Source organism: Juglans microcarpa x Juglans regia, chromosome 8S (assembly GCF_004785595.1).
Source record: "Juglans microcarpa x Juglans regia isolate MS1-56 chromosome 8S, Jm3101_v1.0, whole genome shotgun sequence".
Lineage (NCBI taxonomy): Eukaryota > Viridiplantae > Streptophyta > Magnoliopsida > Fagales > Juglandaceae > Juglans > Juglans microcarpa x Juglans regia.
The window spans coordinates 754,201-773,835 of record NC_054609.1 but is presented as its reverse complement, the minus strand read 5'-3'; the positions used below and the strand labels follow the sequence as shown (position 1 = coordinate 773,835).

Below are 19,635 nucleotides of genomic sequence, written 5' to 3'. Positions count from 1 at the left end.
CCTAAGCCCAAATACTTGTTTGGAGTTAAATCCATATATAGAAGGAAAATTCGCCCCTATACAATTTTTTCTTTCGACAATGATAAGACCTCGTTTGTTTTGAGATGAAGTGAATTGAAATAAAAATTAAAAATTAAATAAAATATTATTAAAATATATTTTTGAATATTATTTTTGTTTTAGAATTTGAAAAAGTTAAATTATGTATTTTATTGTGTGAAATTTTTAAAAAATTGTAATGATGAAATGAGATGAAAATGATTGTAAAAACAAACGAGGCCTTAGGTTTAAGGATCTATCCCCTCATACACTATGACTACCCTCAGAATGCCAAAATATGCTTCCACTCACATTAACAGCATGTTCAGAAAATTCTGGTGGAGTAAGGATCAGAATTCTACTAAAGGATTCACCCCAAAATCGTAGAAATCAATCTGTAAACCAAAATCTCTTGGTGGTCTTGGTCTTAAAAGCTACCATCTCTTCAATAATACCCTCAACATGAAATTCCCTTGGTCCCTCATCAACAACTCAAGCAGTCTCTGGAAATATTTTTTAACAAAGAAATATCTGAAAATTTTCAGCATTTTTGATATTCAGCAAAAGTCTTCTGACTCTTGGTTCTGGAAAAGCCTCTTAAAACATAGAACTTTTCTCGAAAAGGGTATATGTTTTCAGATTAACAATGGGGTCTCAACCCGGGTCTAGTTAGACCCTTGGATTCCAACAATGGACACTTACATCCCGAACCAAATCCAGATAATCTCATCGCTGATCTGAACCTCAAGGTTGTTGGGCTTACACTTGACGAACCTAGGAGATGGAACTCTCTCCTTCTACACACCCTTTTCTCGTCACATTCAATCCAAGAAATTCTCAAAATCCCTCTGTTAAGGCATAACTTTTCCCAAGTGCAAGATAAAATAAAATGGACTCATCACTATTCAGAAAATTACTCTGTGAAGTCTTCTTATGCAGCTTTGGTTAATAACTCCGAAACAATTGTCTCAGACATTTCTTAGAAAAAGCTGTGTAAGCTCAAAATTCAAGACGCCTCAAACTTCTAATCTGGAAAGTTACTCATAACATTCTTCCCACAAAATCACTTCTCAAAACAGCCATCAATCTTAATGCTGATCAAATACTTTGTCCCCTTTGTGAATCATAAGAGGAAACCCTCCACCATCTGTTCTTCAACTGCTCTTTTGCCAGAATTCTATGGAGCCAGTCAAGTTGGCCATTGACATCTCAAAATTTAATGAGTTTCCTATTGCAATATGGATGAACAACATCCTCAATCCCTCAAGCTCTTTTTTAATTCTTGAAGAAGAGTCCCAAAATTTCCAACTCTTTGCATCTTTAGCTATGGACTGCATTTGGTTCCTCAGAAACAAAGTCATCCACACAGCTTTCAAACCGTCACCAACTCAGCTTATCTCATCTGTAATCTCTCTTTTCTTGGACCACATCTCAGCTTGGGCTCAGAAATCTGATCATCTTATAATCAAAGCACACATTATTAGAGAAGGCTTTTACCTGCTTCAATTTGATGTGGCAATTAGAGGAAAAGGATGCACCACAACATCCATTTGCAGATCAAATGATGGCAACCCCATCTTCGTTACCACAAGTTTCATTAATAACATCAATCCTATTGTGGGTGAAGCAACAACATTGTTTGAAGGCATCCAAGAGGCACATCACATAAATTTAAAAAAATTACAAATTGAAGGAGACTCCTAACAAGTGATTGATTCCATTTCAGACCATAATTCTAGATTTGATTGGAAAATTGAAGGTATTTCATTGGACTCAAGATATCTGCTTCAATTCTTTGAAGATTGGGTTGTAAGTAAAATTGATCGATCACAAAATTGATGTGCGCATGAAATTGCGCAATGGTATGCTTCCAATCATCATTATGGAAACTTGCCCCTCTCCACCATTCCACTAACACTGCTGAAATTTTATAGTGAAAATGATCATCCTGGTTTGTAATATTTTAAGACTCAAACTATGTATTTCTTTTTCTAGTTTTTATAATAAAATAGCTAACTTGTCGGAGGAAGGAAAGAAAAAAAAAAAAAAAAAACTTTCAATAAAGTCGGTCGAGTTGACTCAAATATTTAATCTTATATAATCAACAAAGTGCATATATTGCAATCATAATTTGTATCCATCATCATAATTAACAAATATTATTGACTTTCAAAAGGATAAAAAGTTATATATATATATATATATATATAGATTTTTTCTTTGTAGTCTTAGAAGAATTAATCTGCTATGATTCACTTGCTTCTGTTCTTGTTGGATAAGGATAATGAACGTCAAATAGGACAATGAGATTGTTGTTTAGATAATGAAATGAGACGTTGTCTCGAGAGTTTCTATCCATTTAATTTTTGTTTATTTAATGATTAAAGAAGTATTTTTTAATAAATTTATGATTTTTTAAAAAAATATTAAATGATTTAAAAAAGAGCCTTGCTAGGTACAAGTAAGTTCGTATATCAAATCGTGTACCAACGCTTACATAATTTTTTTTATTGAAAAAAAAAATAAGAGAAGAAAAATTTTAAGAGAAGAAGAAGGTTATTTATCTCTTGAAAATCATTTCCATTTTTATTTTCCATCGTTTCATTAAATAGATGTCTTATATGTTAATATCAGTGCATGAATTGGTGCGTAAACACACTTACAAAAAGACTTTTACTTTAAAAAATACCAAAAAGAAAAAAAAAGTATATTTTACATTTACAAGTGGGAACCCTCGAAATCACCTATATGTGACCCTAGCAGTTCCCGTATATAATCACGAGTTTTGTCTAACTTTCCAAGACATTCGGCTTTAGCTACCAAAATTTCTAACCCTGCCCAATGCAGCTGGCCCCTCTCGCACCTTCGCTTCTATGAATTTTATATTATATACCAGCAGTGGTTTAACGTGAAGCTCGTTTGCCACATTTTTTTAATTAAAAGAAAAAATAAAATTCTTAAAAATAATGTGTCGAAATTATAAATAAAGTGTGATTCCATACCTGTAATACATAATCGTGAATAATTGAATTAGATGTTAGTTCACAATCATCAAGATTAAAAGAGTACATAAGATTAATTAGTAAATAGCCTAATTATTATGAGATTTAAATTATGTTAAAATTTTTAATTATTTATATGGTTTTACTTTCTTAAAAATATTTAGTAAAATTTCATCATTTATTTAATGATGAAATATTAATATTTTATAAATTAAAGTTAATTTTAAATGTATGATAAGATATTTATATTTTAATTATCTATTTAAGTTAGTTTATTTTCAATGTTTTAACCTCTACCGTTGGATCAAATCTAAATACTCAAAATGAAGGGTTGGCTGACAAAACCAGAAGACTAAAACGGTGATGACAAATCAAATAAGAGTGGTTGACAAAGTACAAATGGAAAAAGTAAAACACAAAAAGTAAGGCTAAAATCGTAATAATACCTAAATACCAAGGGCATTGATGGAATAAAAATATTAAACAAGAATTACTATTCATTACTGTTCATCAATTTTCATTACTTTTCATATATTATAGATGCTTTTAAGTATAAGAATATATACACACACAGGAATAGCCCCGGGTACGTTAGCCCCAAGGTGAACCTGACACAATGATTTAAATAAAAAAAAAATGAAAAAGTCAGTAATTTATTTGTTTGGGAAAAGAAAAAACGAGGTTAAAGAAAGACAAAAAATAAATATTAAAAAAGAATCTAAATTTCAGCAAAGTATGAGTATTAGTCTGCATCCATATTGGATTATCTATTTACTCTTTATATAATAATGAAATATTATTAATTTTTTATTTAAAAAAATGAAAAAAAAAAAGAAAATGAGTACACTATCAGAACAAAAATGACATGAAAAATAGACGTCAATTCATATGCGTTGCAGGGCTATTAAGGGCCTTTTGGTAAAACATCATCGTTCATTAAATTCTACAATGGAGCTGCATGTCAAATGGTTAAGGGTCATAAGGACCTTTTGGTAAAACATGTCAAATGGTCAAGAATTTTAAAAATTTTTTGGTAAAACAATTAGATAGTCACTTATTATAATAGAGTGTATATATATATATATGTGTGTGTGTGTGTGATTTGTTACTATTTTTAAAAATAGAAGGGAACACCAAACATTAATCAACTAGGGATAGAATTATTGGGGGGGGGGGGGGGGGGGGGGGGGGGGGGGGGGGGGGGGGGGGGGGGGGGGGGGCGGGGGGAAGTCTTCTTTATTAATATTGTGTTTTGGAAAATACTAATTGCATTTGAGAAAAACTTACAAAAAAATTAATTCTCCACGTGTTAACTATTAATATGCTAAAAATTTTATTAATTGCACTTAAGAAAAACTTACAAAAAAATTAATTCTCTACGTGTTAACTATTAATATGCTAAAAATTTTAAATTTTAAATTTTAAAAAATAATAATAAATGAGTCTTGTCCATAAAAGTGTAAGTAAAATTGTAAATACACATAGCACTACCATTTTTTTTTACCATTTTTAAAAACTTTGGCCCATGGGGCAATGTGGTTCTGCCACTAATTTCAAACAATGTTTTAATATTTAAAACTTAAAACATTAATCTGCCTGCTAACTAGAACATATGCAGGCTACCTTGATCCTTGATCTAGTATACATGTATATAAATCTCTAGTTGGTTACAACAAATAACATTTTATTTTCTAGCACCACAAAATATATAAACTACAAGGAAAATAAATAAATAAATAATTCCGAAGAAGATCAAAAAGAATTTCTACCTTAATTTCTGGTCCCTCCACCTAACTTCTACAATTGCAACTAACATTCTTTATTCCAGGACATATTAAATTAAATTAAAGGTCATAACGAGGATTCAACGCGATCGAGGGAAGAAGTTTCAGTAAAAAGTAATTGATAATATTATATATAAGCTTGGTCTCCATAAGTCTAAACTGCCTATTTTCCAATTATCAGTACCACTGGTTAGAGCATATTGTATGAGCCTGATCTCTGCAAGCACGGAAGCAGATCAGGCAGATAGCTAATCGAGAAGTGTACGTGAAGGGATCCATGGCTCTGACTTCAGGGTTTGTTGGGATCGGCCTTCTCCTCATCATCTGCTGGATGTTACTTGGTTTGGCTCAAGCCAACATGATCCATTACTATGATTTTGTTGTGAGTATCATCTCATCATGCATCTCTCTCTATCTCTCTCTCTCTCTCTCTCTCTCTCTCTCTCTCATAAATGTATCTTGGTATACACTTTACACGTGCATGCAAGCAGCTGAAGGAGACAAACTTTACAAGGTTGTGTAGCAGCAAGAGCTTGTTGGTTGTAAATGAAAGTTTGCCGGGCCCTGTCATTCGTGTAACAAAAGGAGATACTGTTTATGTTAATGTCCATAATCAAGGATCCTATGGTGTTACCATTCATTGGTAAGCTCTCTCTCTCTCTCTCTCTCTCTCATCATCCAATTGGACGAGTCTTTTCAGCACGTGCATGTCTTGTGTAAATTATGGCAAAAGAGTTTAGGATTGATGTGTAGTTATAGCTTAAGGAAGTCATGTAAAGAGGTAGCTCGATCGGTGGATATGGTGCATGCACTGGAGAAGTCTAACGATTGACCCTTAGGTGGCGGGTGGGATCAGCAGGATCCTAAACTCTCTTTATTAAGAGTAATGATATCCTCGCAATATATTTCACAATATAATATTATAAAATAAAAATATTTTTATAAAATAATATTAGTTTTATAAGATATTTTGTAAAAATATCCCTCCTTTTAAAACATTATTATGTAAAATATTGTGAAAAGTAATGTGTGTTTATAATTTTCCCTTTAGTAATAATTGTTTTGTTCTCAAAAAAAGAGAGAATTAATGAATTAAAGAATTGTTATAGACAGAGATTACATAAAAGTAAATCCACTAACTGACGTAACTTTACGTGATACGTTAGATCTATTTTACAATAAAAGTAACTTTACAATATGATGTACTAAATCAAGTCACGTTAGTTTGTAGATTTACTTTTGTGTAATCTCTTAGTGACTAAAGTATTTCTCAATTAATTAATTAATTGGAAAACAGGCATGGAGTGCATCAACCAAGGAATCCATGGTCGGATGGTCCAGAGTACATAACACAATGTCCAATAGAGCCATCATCCAATTTTACTTACGAAATCATATTTTCGGATGAGGAAGGCACCCTTTGGTGGCATGCACATAGTGACTGGACCCGAGCTGGTGTCCATGGTGCTATTGTCGTTTTGCCATCCAACAGCACAGGTTTCCCCTTTCCCCAGCCTGATGCTGAAGAAATTCTCGTTCTCGGTAAGTAATCCAATTCATGATCTTTTCTTATCACAAATAAAAGATGGTGCGCGCACGGACATGGCCAGACAGAGACATATATAAAAAAGTAAATTCATTGTTCTTCACTTCTTCTCTTCATGTGTCTGTTTGTGCACACATGCTCTCTCAGTCTCTGCTCTCCATATGCAAATGTTGTTGTGACAGGATGTATATGATTGCAGGATCTTGGTATAAGGGTGACGTGAACGAGGAAGTTGCAGAGGACCTCGAAGCTGGGGCCGACACTCCTCGCTCCAATTCTTATATTATCAATGGCCAACCGGGTGATTTCCTCCCTTGCTCTAACCGTACGTGCATGGAAAATTAATACACACTGTCCATGATGCCTTTTGCTATAATACATAAATGCAGTCGTTGTTAATGTTGTGTTGCAGAAAGTACATACAAATGGCGAGTGGATTACGGCAAGACTTATCTGCTTCGCTTGGTGAATGCAGCCATGAACGCAGAGCTCTATTTTGCGATTGCTCAACACAGCCTCACGGTGGTAGGATTGGATGGATCATACCTCAAACCTGTTGAAACCGATTTTGTGATGATTTCCCCGGGACAAACAATGGACATTTTGGTCAAAGCAAACCAGCCTCTTGGCCAATATTACATTGCTGCTAGACAATTTGACACTGCCAGGCCAGATGTCACAGATTACGATCAAACAAATGTCACTGCAATTCTTGAATATTCAGGCAATTACAGTACGTCCTCATCAACACCAATTTTCCCTAGCAGTCTTCCAACGTACCAGGACATCAAATCTGCATTAAACTTCACCAATCGTCTTAGGAGTTTAGCAAATCAAGACCATCCTGTTAATATCCCCATAAACATCACTACTAGAATGTATATCACTGTTACGATGAACAATGTTGTCTTTGACTATGAGGGAGTCTCAAGAAGTGCTCTTTCTTCTGCCTTAAACAACGTCAGCTGGGTTAACCAAGATACAGATGTACTGCTTGCCTACTACAGGTACCTCTTTTTTATATTTGGGTCATCTTTCTCATCACTTTTTCTTTCGCAATCCAATGAGGGAAAAACTTCAATGCAAGTGGTTTGTTGGGGGAAAAAAAATCAGTAGACTGTAATATTGTAATCCTACTGCATTAATGTTTACATTGGATGTTAATTACACAAGTCAACCTTCATTCCAGGAACTTGAGCGGGTTTTTCACCACAGATTTTCCAGATTTCCCGCCGAGTTTTTTCAACTTCACGGCTTTGGACGTGCCCGACAATGCCACCGATACCGTCCAAGGAACCAAGGTGAAGATGCTTGATTATAATGAAGAGGTGGAGATAGTGTTTCAGGGCACCAATGTGTTTGATGCATCGGAGGATCATCCAATGCACCTGCATGGCTACACCTTTTACGTGGTTGGCTCAGGAGGTGGCAACTTTGATAATGAGACTGACCCAAAAGGCTACAATTTGGTTGATCCGCCTAAGATGAATACAGTTTCCGTGCCTAAGAATGGATGGCTTGCTCTTAGATTTAAAGCAAGTAATCCTGGTATGTTTCTTAATTGGTTTTCTTCCACAAAGATACCTCATTGCAATTTCTTTACAATGTGACCTCAAGGCTAAACAAACTTTGTCACTTGATGCACTTGCTCAAAACGTAAGTTTTAATGCATACCTCAGTAGATGAAAATACGTAACATGACACAATCTTAACGTCAAGTTTTTAATAAAGTGTTTACATGGTATGGAAAGTAAATCATAACTTGATTGTGAATGGATAAATTCTTGCAGGAGTATGGCTATGGCACTGTCATTTGGATAGACATCTAAGTTGGGGTATGAACACTGTTTTTATAGTGAGAAATGGTGACACACCTGAGACGAGTATCCGTGAACCACCACCTTACTTGCCACCTTGTACGGGTTCATCGCCGATTCAGCTCTTACATTTTGACAACTCAAATGAGAATAAATTAAACATGATCAATTAAGTGGAGTACTTCCCCTAGATATGGAGAATTTGCTTTGTGTATCTAAAAGTACCTCAAGTAGATCTAAATAAAAAGATATGAACTGTAACCCATGAGTTTAATGACTTATCATTATCATCATTGCCATTGAATAGAAGATGTACACCTGGTGAATTTTGTCCTGTATGAAAGGTGAATTTTGTTCTGTATGAAAGGAGTCGATTGAGAACTCCGAAAATGTAACTATGTATGAAGAGTAAGGGACTCGTTTCACAGCTTTAAATTTGGTCGTAGTTTGTTGAAACTGAATTCATGGCTAATATTAGCATCAACAAAATTTATTCATAAAAAAAAAAAAATATGAAAGGGGAGCAACACAAATGCACACAAAGTAGACGGAGGACCTTTATTGCAGATTACTTTGTTTAACAATGCACCGTCGATGAAATAGATCACCAAGATTCAAACCCAACAAAGTTCTGCTCAGTCATTTTTGTGCATTCTGATGGGTTCAAAACCTTCTTGGTTATCAATACTAGTGTTGCACTGTCTCAGCATGAAGTCCATTATACCTGTTTTCTGCCCTAACATACACAAACACAACGACAATAATTTATCAATTCCAAGACCAGAAAAAAAAAAAAAAACAATAATAACGTTATTCATGTATCAATTCAAAACTTTTTGGACAAATGGTGATTTAATTGTTTTAAACCCGATCAGCCGGTCTTATTACTTGCATGTAGAATAACAACTCAAAAGTCCAGCATGTGATTAGACTTGCCTGCTGCCACTACTCAACAAAACAAGGTATGCTGGATCTTGGGGGCTGAGCTGGAACAGCTTCCAAGCAATATAGACACATGTGGTAATACTAAAATACGGGAGAAAACAAATATTAGTAACAAATTCAAAATACATTGCAACACCAAGGACAAATTTATGCCCCATGCTGGTGTTAGGATAGCATGGACACTCAAAACGATAACATAGAAAAGATGTGGCAAAAGAAAAAACTTCACCCTTTATATCTTAATATGAGTTATATTTTTCTTGTCCACTTGTAAGATTTGTACCGTCATAAGACAAGTAAGTTCTTGTCCATGCTGCTAGAAGCTTTAGCAAAGGAACAATCTGTGATGGTGGTGAAAGCCTAAAATTGAAACATCCATCTATTCATATCCATATGTAGTCAAAAACAATAATGAGTTTCAGCAAAAGTGCAAGGGAACATGCACTGGCCTCGTTTGTTTTTGCAGAAGAGATGAGTTGAGATTAAAGTTAAGAGTTGAATAAAATATTGTTAAAATATATTTTTTTAATATTATTTTTGTTTTGGGATTTGAAAAAGTTGAATTGTTTATTTTATTTTGTATGGAAATTTGGGAAAGTTGTATTAATTAGATTAGATGAGAGTTGTGAAAACAAACGAGGCCTTAGTAAAAACAGACAGAGGTCGGAAGATGAAATGTGGATTTAATAGACTAATATATAGATTCTTAGCCGGTCTGGTAAAATGCTGTATGATATCTATGTCCTTGAAAAAGATACACCAATAATTTGGACTGCAGTTTGCAATAATTAATGTATATAATAAGATCTATGCTATATACTACATCAACCCTTAGATCAGCTTATGTTTTTAAATAAGGGTTTTGATGGGCAATACCACATCAATAAAATGGGTTGGGAGAGAAATGAGGGTATGACATATAATATTTTCCATATAATAACCGTGAATGCTGGAAAATTGAAAACAATTGTCTCAAAAACACGGTCATAAACAAAAAGATAGATGTCAAAAACCATTACTTTCAACAAATGCCATGTTGGAGGCATAGAGATGAGCAGTTCTGCCAATATAAATGTAGCACATAAAATAGGACTACTTGGTTACTGGTTAGAATCCAATTGATGAACACATTATGAGCAAAGTACGAACAAGAAAAGTGTTCTCATATAGATGCATTTTATATCAGGAAATTCCAAAATTTTACCTTTGCAATTTACATAGCTTAATAGAAAATTTTACGTTTTAATGTCTGAAAATCCTCATATTGAGTTGTACGAGGCATTTCAGTCAATAAGTTCCATTTCGTAGTCATCACAGACAGTATCATAACATTACAAACCTCATCAAATTGCATGTTTCCATAAGCAGAAAAATCAAAGCACGGCTAACTTTTGAAATCAGGAGTGAAAAATTACCTGCCAAAAGATATCAATAGAATTATCCAAAAGATGGAACTAATCCAATTTGATTCCTTGTAGTAAACCCAAACCTGATATTTAACACGGACGTATGAATATGTTGATTATTCAAAAAAGAAAACATAATGATGATATTAAAAAGCCAAGCATGTAAGACACTTTTTGAGGTAAATCTTCCATCACATATTGTTACATTTCATCATCTCACTTTAAAAAGACAAAGGAAGAAAAGAAGAAAAAGATAATTTTAAATTTGAAGAAACTCATCGCAAAGCAAAATAGAATGGACCCGATTCATCCTCTTGACATTCTTAATGGCTTAATTTGGTGGTCCAAGTCAGTCAGATAAGCTGAGCAGAGGTCCATGTTCAACCAACAGCAGAAACACAAAAAATACATTTTTGCAAAGGGCTAAAGACAGACTTGTAAGTTCACTTTGACTCTTTGAGCTTATGCATCATTGTTATGGGGACCTTTTCACCTTTATGGTGCTCTCATAAACACCTGATTGCAACTGTTAAGGATCAAATCTATGCTCAGTTTTAGGAAGCTGAAATTTGAAATACAAGTTCAATTAGAAAGTTTCTATCTATAAGAATTAAATAGAGGAGTTGAAATCAGGGAACAGGGGTATGAGTCATGGCAATCATAATCAATCACTTGAGCAGCTTAAGATTATTTTACCTTCAGTGAACTTATGAGATTTTTCTTATCCTTCTGCCAAACAAAATTTTTATTTGGATTGTGTTAGAAGAAAGTTTTCAGGAGAATGTTCAACCATCCACAATTGAAGAAGAAAAGAAATTTCTATTCCTGAGACCTCTTTTTGGCCAGATATATCTGGAATACATTAATACTTCAAAAAGCTCATCCGTAGGAGCACCCCATATATGTAGCTTTTACTACTGTTTGCTTCCGAAAGAAAAGATAAAGTCCAAACTATACCTTAGAATCAAATATTTCTTTTAATAGGTACTTTCTAGAAACTGACCCAAGTGGTGCCCAAATTATCATGGAAATATCCATCTTCAGTTCCTAAAGCTGATTCTAGGAACCCAGCATAAAAATCATAGGATGCCTACTAGCAAGATGAAAGTTTCCATCCACAAAGTTACTTTTTGACTTTCTAGCTGTTCCTCACAAGTTAATGGTGACATTAGATGCTTGAAAATAGCAACAAAACTGCAAAGATGAAGGCACTAGGGACATACTGATAAAGCCACAACATTGATATAGAAGTCAATAAGTGTTGCTAGCATCCACCTGCATACATTTATCAAAATCATTTCATTCATATTACAGATAAATGACCTTCACAAACAGAAACTTGAAGAGGGGATATGTTATGTGCTCCCGCATGTACAGATAGAAAATGCAAAAGTAGAAATTAGCTTTAGCACAAATAGCATCTGCATCCAAGAACAAGGTGGTGAGTGACCAGACCCATTTATTTGCCCTGAAATTATCATATCTAGTGCTAGGTGTTGTACCCTATCTTCAACCTCCTAAATGTGCAACAGCAATCTATGCAGTAGGTGAAATACACATTTACTATTGCATCTTAATATCCATCCGCAAGAAGTGGCTTCAGCTAGTGAAAATGACTAGCGTGAATGCTACTCAATTCACCACTTTTTTAAAACTGCCAATTTGGAGTTACGGTTAACAAAAGCCCTAGAAGTTTCATACGTATGGAACAACAACAAAGACATCATAGCCTGAGAATTGACTAAACAAAAACAAAATAAAATAGCAAAATTAAAGGCAAAAATAAAAATCTTTTTATGTGAGGGTCATGCCATTAAAATTAACAGCTACTTACACATGCCCCAAGGAATGTAAAAACATACGCTTCTATCAGGTAATATTAACCCAACAGCTTGCTCACCTGTATTTTTTAGGTAACAATGTAACATCACACATTCTCGACATAATGTAAAAAGCATGATACAACACATCAAAGAGTATCTTCTCTTGACTTTCATACCAACATTATTTTTTGTGGAATAAACTATTAATGTGGAACTGTTATTCAATGATGATGATGATAAATAGAACTTACGGAGTGAAAAGCTCTTTGCGGAAAGGAGAACCATCAGTTAAGAGAGTATAAAGCAAAGTTCCCGTCATCAAACAACCCAAAGCAACAAAAACGATTCTTAGAGTCACAACAGAAGAGTGCTTCATCTTTTGCTCCATGTTAACCCTATGCAATGAGTGTTTTCAAAATAAAGCAAACATTATGAGTGAAGTAGATAGGCAACCCAAAAATAAACATGTTTACTGAAATATGCAATTACATTTTCTTCGTTGAAAAATAAATCCAGAAGATTACATTATACATTACAGCTATTACTCACAGATTACATATAAAATGTCCTTTCTTTTATAGATAATGAACGTTTATTAGAGAAGAGAAAAACTCAAGTAAACATGGTATTTACAAGAGGATGAACTGAAAACAATGTAAATTTCAAAAGAAAAGGAGGTGGGGATACTACCAAAGATAACTGTCCAATCATACAACAATCTCCAATAGTGATTTTCATTCAACCATTGAAAGATTGACATGGCTATTCCTCTCTCTGCAAATGACAAAGAGAGGGAAAGGATGCATATAAAAGTAACTATTTTTCTCTCAAATTTACTCCCAACTAAAAAGAACATCAACAACCTTCTTTGGCATCACCATTGAACTCCAAATAAAGTGAAGACAAATGACCATAAAACTCTCACATTAGACAATTGAGCAGCAAACGATATAGTGACTCACTACTTGGTTTACACATGTTATGCCTTTCCACCAAAGTAAAATTCCTCTTGATGAGAATTGAGATTATCCACATTAGGATCTTTTCCGGATCAACTTCTCTGGGAACTTTTATATGCCAAATTCTCTTCCAAGGAAATCACTATACACCCTCTAAATATCCTAAAAAAGAACGGACATCAAATTCATCACTACAGTTGAACCTGGATTGAAGAATCGAATATAGGATATTAAAAAGAGGGACTAATTTGAGCACATATCCTAACAACACCTAGGATTACATGGCAGAATCCTTTAGCTATAGAAAGACCATATAAAACTGGCTGCTAAGCATCCCAATACTTGGCCATAAGAAACAAAGCATGGAAATAAATCATTTGGCTCGGCATCTCATAGCACATACATTTCAAAGTCAGTCCCCCTATCATCCTTTCCCGCAAACTTAATAAACTTTAGACCTCCCTCAACTAGCCCTAATGCTTATTTATTGATTGCACCCACGAGCCTCTTTACCAAATCTGCCATCTACCTTCCCATAAATTCCCATACCTTGCACCAATTATACCGCCATAACCATTTCCCCAACAATATTTGATTAAAGGTACTTAGTTCTCTAATCCCAACCTTCCGATTATAATGGGAGAAAATACAACATTTTCAAATCCAGTTAATGATACTAAAAACTATCTCCGATCCCACCCCAAACTAGAAAAGAAAGTGAAATAACTACTAACTCAAATATAGGCAACAAGCTTAAAACTGATGGAATAACCTACCATTTCTTTGTGGCACTAGTGCATAGGTACATATACCTGCAGACAAAATAATATATATCTATATTTACACACACACGCACACAAACTAATAGTTTTGTATACATACTTGTCTGTATGCCGCAACAGAACATAATACATGGGATCTTGTAAAGATTCTTGAGATGACAACTTGAGAAATTGCATAAGAATGTAGGCACATGTAGTAATGCTGAAAAACAAAAATAAAGAGAAAAAATTAACAACCAAATTGCGGAAAAATGAGAGATCATAAAAATTCCATACAATGAATGATCAACCCTCCCATTTGTGCTGACAATGAACTGGATGACACTATAACCGCTGGGATTCCATTACAAGAGTGCAAGTTCCATGAAAATTATATAATTGATGGTCACGAGCTCATTTATAAGTTTGATACTTCAATAAAAACATTGAAGACATGTAAACAACTTAAAACCTTTAAATTTGCAAAAGGACTCAAAGGCTCATTCCCAACTTCCGCCTTAGATAGCAAACCAAATGGGAGTAATCTTCACCAGATTTATCAATAAATTTTGATTACCAAATGGGAGTAACCAAATGGGAGTAATCTTCACCAAGAAATATCAATAAATTTTGAAAGAGAAATAATGAGCCTGAATCTGCGGTTCTCGTTAAAAAAATACCATAAAAATGAAATGAAATGCTTCAAAACCACAAAGTGAACAAAATTATTGCATAAATGAAGCGGTCCAAATAACATGATAATGTAAATTTGAGGCTCAACGTCATTTCTTTGGACTCTTGAAAACATCATTCATGTCAATAGATCTTCCTGAGATAGGTAAATAGACCTTCCTGAGATAGGTAGACTCCCCAAGGTATATTTTTTTCTAAACAAGGAGCAATCTTCACCAGATTTAAAAGAAGACAATAAAGAAACCTGCCAAAGCATGCTAGCAGGATTATCCAGAGTATTGCACTGAGCCAGGTAGATTCCTTGTAGAGAACCCATCCCTGATATGGTAGATAAGTGCATTAGTTCAAATAAATTATTATTCAAGAAGCAAAATTACCTGATTACCTGAGAATTCTAGGTAAGACAATTTCCTTCAACTATAAATAGGAATCTAAGCTATCAGTCAAATCATGCACTCTGCATATTTGGGATTGATGACTAAACTGAGAGGACATAGCAACAAAACAATAAATGCATGACCCAATCCACTATTTCTGACTTTGAGGTCTGGCCCTCGAATCTTCCACAAACTTCAGTATCTGCAACCATTGGAGGAAAAGCCCAGGGTACCAATTCGAAACCAAGAAAACAATTTGCAGCGAGTGATTGAACAGAATCAATAAACCAGGAGATGAATTGGCAAATTTAAACCAAGGTGAAACAATATAAATTGATTAAGCAAAGTTCATATCCACACCACCAGATGTCAGATGTCAGAAGTACAACTAGGATAGCAAAAATTTTAATCCTCCTTCACTGAATCAACCATGTGCAATATCCAGAATAAAAAAAAAAAAAAAACAGCAACTGAGAGATATTTCCTAGAAAACACTAGACAGGTAACGTTTCATTGCTCTCATTAAAATCATTAATGAAATTTGATGGTTTGTACTAATTTTGCTCCCATTAGAAACTTCAACATATTTCTTACCAAACTCAACGATTTTTTCTTTATTGTACTTCCGTTCAAGCTCTCAGTTGGAACTTCAAGAAAAATTATTTAAAATAACAAATACTGCGTCTTCAATAAAATATTTTTTTCAAGAAAAGAAGATGTGGTAAACATACCGCCAAAGGTACAACGTTGATATAGAAGTCGACCAAAGTTGCTGCCATCCACCTGGATTAAATTTCCAAAAAAATCGTCTCTTTATTTCGTAATTTTTTGCTCCAATACATGATTTTGATTTTATACTTATATATTTCATCAAAGAACTAGTAGCAATGAAGAAAACATAACAAGCTAAATATATTCCATGATGATCTTACACACATGTTAGATGCGTACATATGAAAAGCACATATCAATTTTAGTCTTCTTGAGGCAAAATTTATGAATAAAACCTGTTAAACTGGCAGGAGCAAAAGTGACAACTTTAAACTATCAGGAATCCGACGAATGAAGAGTTGATTAAACAAGAAGATGTTGCTATAATGTATGGGATTATCTTATATGAGAAGCCAAGAGCCCAATCTAGAAACCTTAGAGGCCAACCATAGTAAAAACGTTAGCATGAGGGAGGGATCAAAAAGCCAGCTTCTCCACTTCACTACGAGTTATGGCCAATATATTGAGAGAGCGAGAGAGAGAGAGAGTACGGGGTAAGTAGCTCCTTGCGAAAAGGAAGACCATCGACGAAGATGGTGAAGATGAGAGTGGCCACCATAGCACAGCACAACACGGCGAAGAGAGTTCTTAGCCCAGTAACCAATGAATTCGCCATTGCTTTTTCCGAAGAGTCGCAGAGCAGAGATAGAAGAAATGGGCGCGCGCGAGTCGATTGTGAAGTTCGTGGGATGGTTAAGGCCCCCCTGTCGCCGTTTAAAGCATGGACACGAGTGCACCACGTCCCCAGGTAAATAATAGCATGCTGGAAATGATATTTGCAAGAATAATTTTCTCTTCAATCACTATACATTGTAAACGTTTCACACCTTATAAAAAAATTATTAAATATAAAATGTGAAAATAAATAGTATTGATGTACAACAAAATCCGATTACTTATTTTTCTTCCCTGTCGATAATCAATGATAAGTTAGCATGATTACCATAACAATGTACAGAAAAATATTGACAGCATAAAGCAAAAAGTGCATTTTTTTCAAATAGAAAAATAATTTATAATCAATTGACATGATAATTTTTTAGACTTGATGTTCATGCAAAGATACGAGAGCATTCTCAATGGATTAGTCAAAGTTAAACCCCACTTTTATCTAATATGAGATGAATTTTGTTTTAAAAAAGTCTTCTTACAAGGGATTTTGCTTACCAAACCACGCACCAATGTTAAATGTAAGACATTCGTTTAATGAAACAATGTTAATTGAAGATAACAATGATTTTCGTGAGACATAAAATCTTATTCTTCTCTACATGAATTTTGTTATTATTTTTTGTAATAAAAAAAGCTATGTGAGTGTTGATATGCGGTTTGATGCGCCAAACCACTTGTACCTAGCAAGTTCCGTTGGTTTTAGCTATTTCATTTACATAAAATTTCTATATTGGAATAACTATTTTTTATTATATAATAATAAAATATTATAAGATGAATTTGACTTTAACTATTCAATTTATATCAAATCCCCACATTGTATTATTTATTTATTCATTATATAGTAATAAACTAATATTAATTTAAAAAACACTTATCTTTTAATTATTAATTTATTTAATTTTATCGTATTTTACAATTCTACCTATTTATTTAATTTAATTTAAACCTTTTTTTCCTTCATAGATATCAGTAGAAGCAGAAAATTTAGAAAAGAGATGAAATAATGATAAACAATTGATTTGGTAGTGCTATGGTACACATCCAAATATTACTAAAAAGTTTAGATTTATTATAGATGAAGTCTATCTTTTTAGAATTTACCTAATCTAATTCCATCAATTTTTATGTCTTAATAACTATTTTGAGTTTTTTAAAATTTAGTTAATCCATTCACATGCACAGCAATTCATTCTCGAGAAATGTCAGGGTCGTATGTGAGTTTTGCTACACAACCTCCACCACACTCCATATTTTTTTAAATTTTTAAATTTTTTAATATTTTTTAAAATTTTTTTTTAGTTTATTTTTTTTAAATTATTTCAAATTTTTTATTCATTATTCATATAATAAATATTTGATAAAAGAAAAAAATAATAAAAATTAAAAAAAATGTAGAGTGTAGAGTATTAGGAGGTTGTGAAGATTTATTCAAGTAATATATTCACTTGTATGCATCTTCCCCCCGATCCCTCCCCTCCTCTGCCACTTGTTGCCTCTCCAAGCCATTTGTTTCAAAGATTCTTTCACTTTGATTTTTATCTATATATTTTTGAAAAATAGAATATACGCAGGTCTGACTATTTCCTATTAACTATATTGTTTTTAAATATAATCATATTTACAAATTTAAATTTATAATTTGGATCCAAAAATATATTTTTGAATCTTAGGAGTGAAAGTCGGTCGGTCCGGACCAAATCAAGACTGAGACCGGTCGGTCTCGGTCCATGAAACCCAAGACCGAAAAAGTTTAAGTCCAGTCCTGGTACAAGATTTTCCCACCCCAGACAGGACCGAATGGACCGAATTCAAAAAATAAAAAATATATATTTTATATATATTATATATGTTATTTATATAATAATTATATAATTAATTATGTAATTTTAATCTAACCTATCACCATTAACAATATAAAATTTTAAATATGTTATTAAAAATTTAATATTCTATCAATTAACTAATGTTTAATATCAATTAACTAATTATATAGTAATTATATAAGTTAATAATATAATTTTAATCTAATTTATCATCATTGATCATATAAAATATTTTGTTATTCAATTAGTTACATAATCCACATTAATAATTCACTTAATTTTAATTTAGTATTTTAAATAAATTTTTTAATTAATTAATTTGAAAAAAAAAAAGAAAAAAAGGAAAAAAAATAATTGGGTCAGACCGAAAAGGACTGACCGAACCGATAGCTACTTGTCTGGTCCATAGGGATGTTCGGTCTAGTCCAATCAGGGAAAAATGATGGACTGAAAATTCCGATCCATCACCCCTCGGACTGGATTGGACTGGACCGAACAACACCCATATATTCTTTTATCACTTTTGGACCCAGGAATAATTTTTAGACCTAGTAGACTGTAGTTCATTATTGAAGTCGGTGGGGGGCATCCTATCCGCCCCCGGGGAGCGGGGGGTGGGGATGGGGAGGGGGCTATCCCGCACGGGGGGCACCCCTACAACATTCAGGCAATGTATTTATAATTTATCCTTTTTTTTTTCCAAGGAGCTTGCGATGAGAGCTTGCATAAACATTAATGCAACTTAATATATGCCCATGATAATATGTATCATAACTAAGGTCTTCCCAATCACTTCAAAATGCTTTTATCTATGTAATGGTTCTTTGCGAGTTTTGTTTGAAAACTCCAGATACAGCTTTTTCTGGGTTTTAAAGAGATGGATGAACTGGTTGCCTATCTGCAATGCATCCATCGACTCTTGCTCAGTTATGATTGCATAGTTTGTTAAATTAATGCATACTCTTGACTTAGGACATGAGCATCCATACCAGTTTTTACCATACAAATCCCACCTTCTCGTGAGACCCAAGTTCCTGAGGTCGGTAAAATTGGCGTCCTGAGGAAAGCATGCTGCCTTATTTACCCTTCAAGTTTACATGGCTAGTAAAAGCTAGTAATGGTATCATTTTAGGTATTCCATGTTCGTCGAACAAGCTTGCTTCAATGCCAACCACAAAGGGTAGCTACACCGCAGATTCAGAATGACAGTTTCA

General features: G+C 33.7%; 2 protein-coding genes across 4 annotated transcripts; one reads left to right on the top strand and one right to left on the bottom strand.

Moving 5' to 3' along the window:
* The first annotated feature begins 4,943 nt into the window (after positions 1-4,943).
* Positions 4,944-8,570, top strand: LOC121244366 (putative laccase-9). The gene is made up of 7 exons (XM_041142413.1): positions 4,944-5,207; positions 5,317-5,468; positions 6,123-6,367; positions 6,571-6,696; positions 6,784-7,378; positions 7,561-7,919; positions 8,162-8,570. The coding sequence occupies exons 1-7, from the start codon at positions 5,103-5,105 to the stop codon at positions 8,359-8,361; spliced, it is 1,782 nt and encodes a 593-aa protein (XP_040998347.1). The 5' UTR covers positions 4,944-5,102; the 3' UTR covers positions 8,362-8,570.
* Positions 8,571-8,578: 8 nt separating this feature from the next.
* On the bottom strand, positions 8,579-16,633 carry LOC121244367. 3 transcript variants are annotated; one of them, XM_041142415.1, is made up of 9 exons: positions 16,415-16,633; positions 15,884-15,935; positions 15,020-15,093; positions 14,204-14,305; positions 12,614-12,757; positions 11,763-11,814; positions 10,549-10,622; positions 9,125-9,214; positions 8,579-8,919 (listed from the first exon to the last, which is right to left on the bottom strand). In XM_041142415.1, the coding sequence occupies exons 1-9, from the start codon at positions 16,537-16,539 to the stop codon at positions 8,907-8,909; spliced, it is 726 nt and encodes a 241-aa protein (XP_040998349.1). In that variant the 5' UTR covers positions 16,540-16,633; the 3' UTR covers positions 8,579-8,906. The 3 variants fall into 3 exon arrangements, with proteins under 3 accessions (XP_040998349.1, XP_040998348.1, XP_040998350.1); XM_041142414.1 differs by having other exon boundaries at positions 8,579-8,924; positions 16,415-16,632; XM_041142416.1 differs by having other exon boundaries at positions 8,579-8,924; positions 15,260-15,935; positions 16,415-16,511.
* Between the last annotated feature and the right edge of the window lie 3,002 nt (positions 16,634-19,635).

Bases quoted from the DNA above. Each gene is read 5' to 3' on its own strand.
- LOC121244366 (XM_041142413.1), top strand. From the start codon at position 5,103: ATGGCTCTGACTTCAGGGTTTGTTGGGATCGGCCTTCTCCTCATCATC. The intron at 5,208-5,316 runs GTGAGTATCATC...GCATGCAAGCAG, and splicing joins TCCATTACTATGATTTTGTT to CTGAAGGAGACAAACTTTAC. The intron at 6,697-6,783 runs GTACGTGCATGG...GTTGTGTTGCAG, and splicing joins TTTCCTCCCTTGCTCTAACC to AAAGTACATACAAATGGCGA.
- LOC121244367 (XM_041142414.1), bottom strand. From the start codon at position 16,539: ATGGCGAATTCATTGGTTACTGGGCTAAGAACTCTCTTCGCCGTGTTG. The intron at 15,094-15,883 runs GTATGTTTACCA...CTACCATATCAG, and splicing joins TCAACGTTGTACCTTTGGCG to GGATGGGTTCTCTACAAGGA. The intron at 11,815-12,613 runs GTAAGTTCTATT...AAATGTATGCAG, and splicing joins CGCAAAGAGCTTTTCACTCC to GTGGATGCTAGCAACACTTA.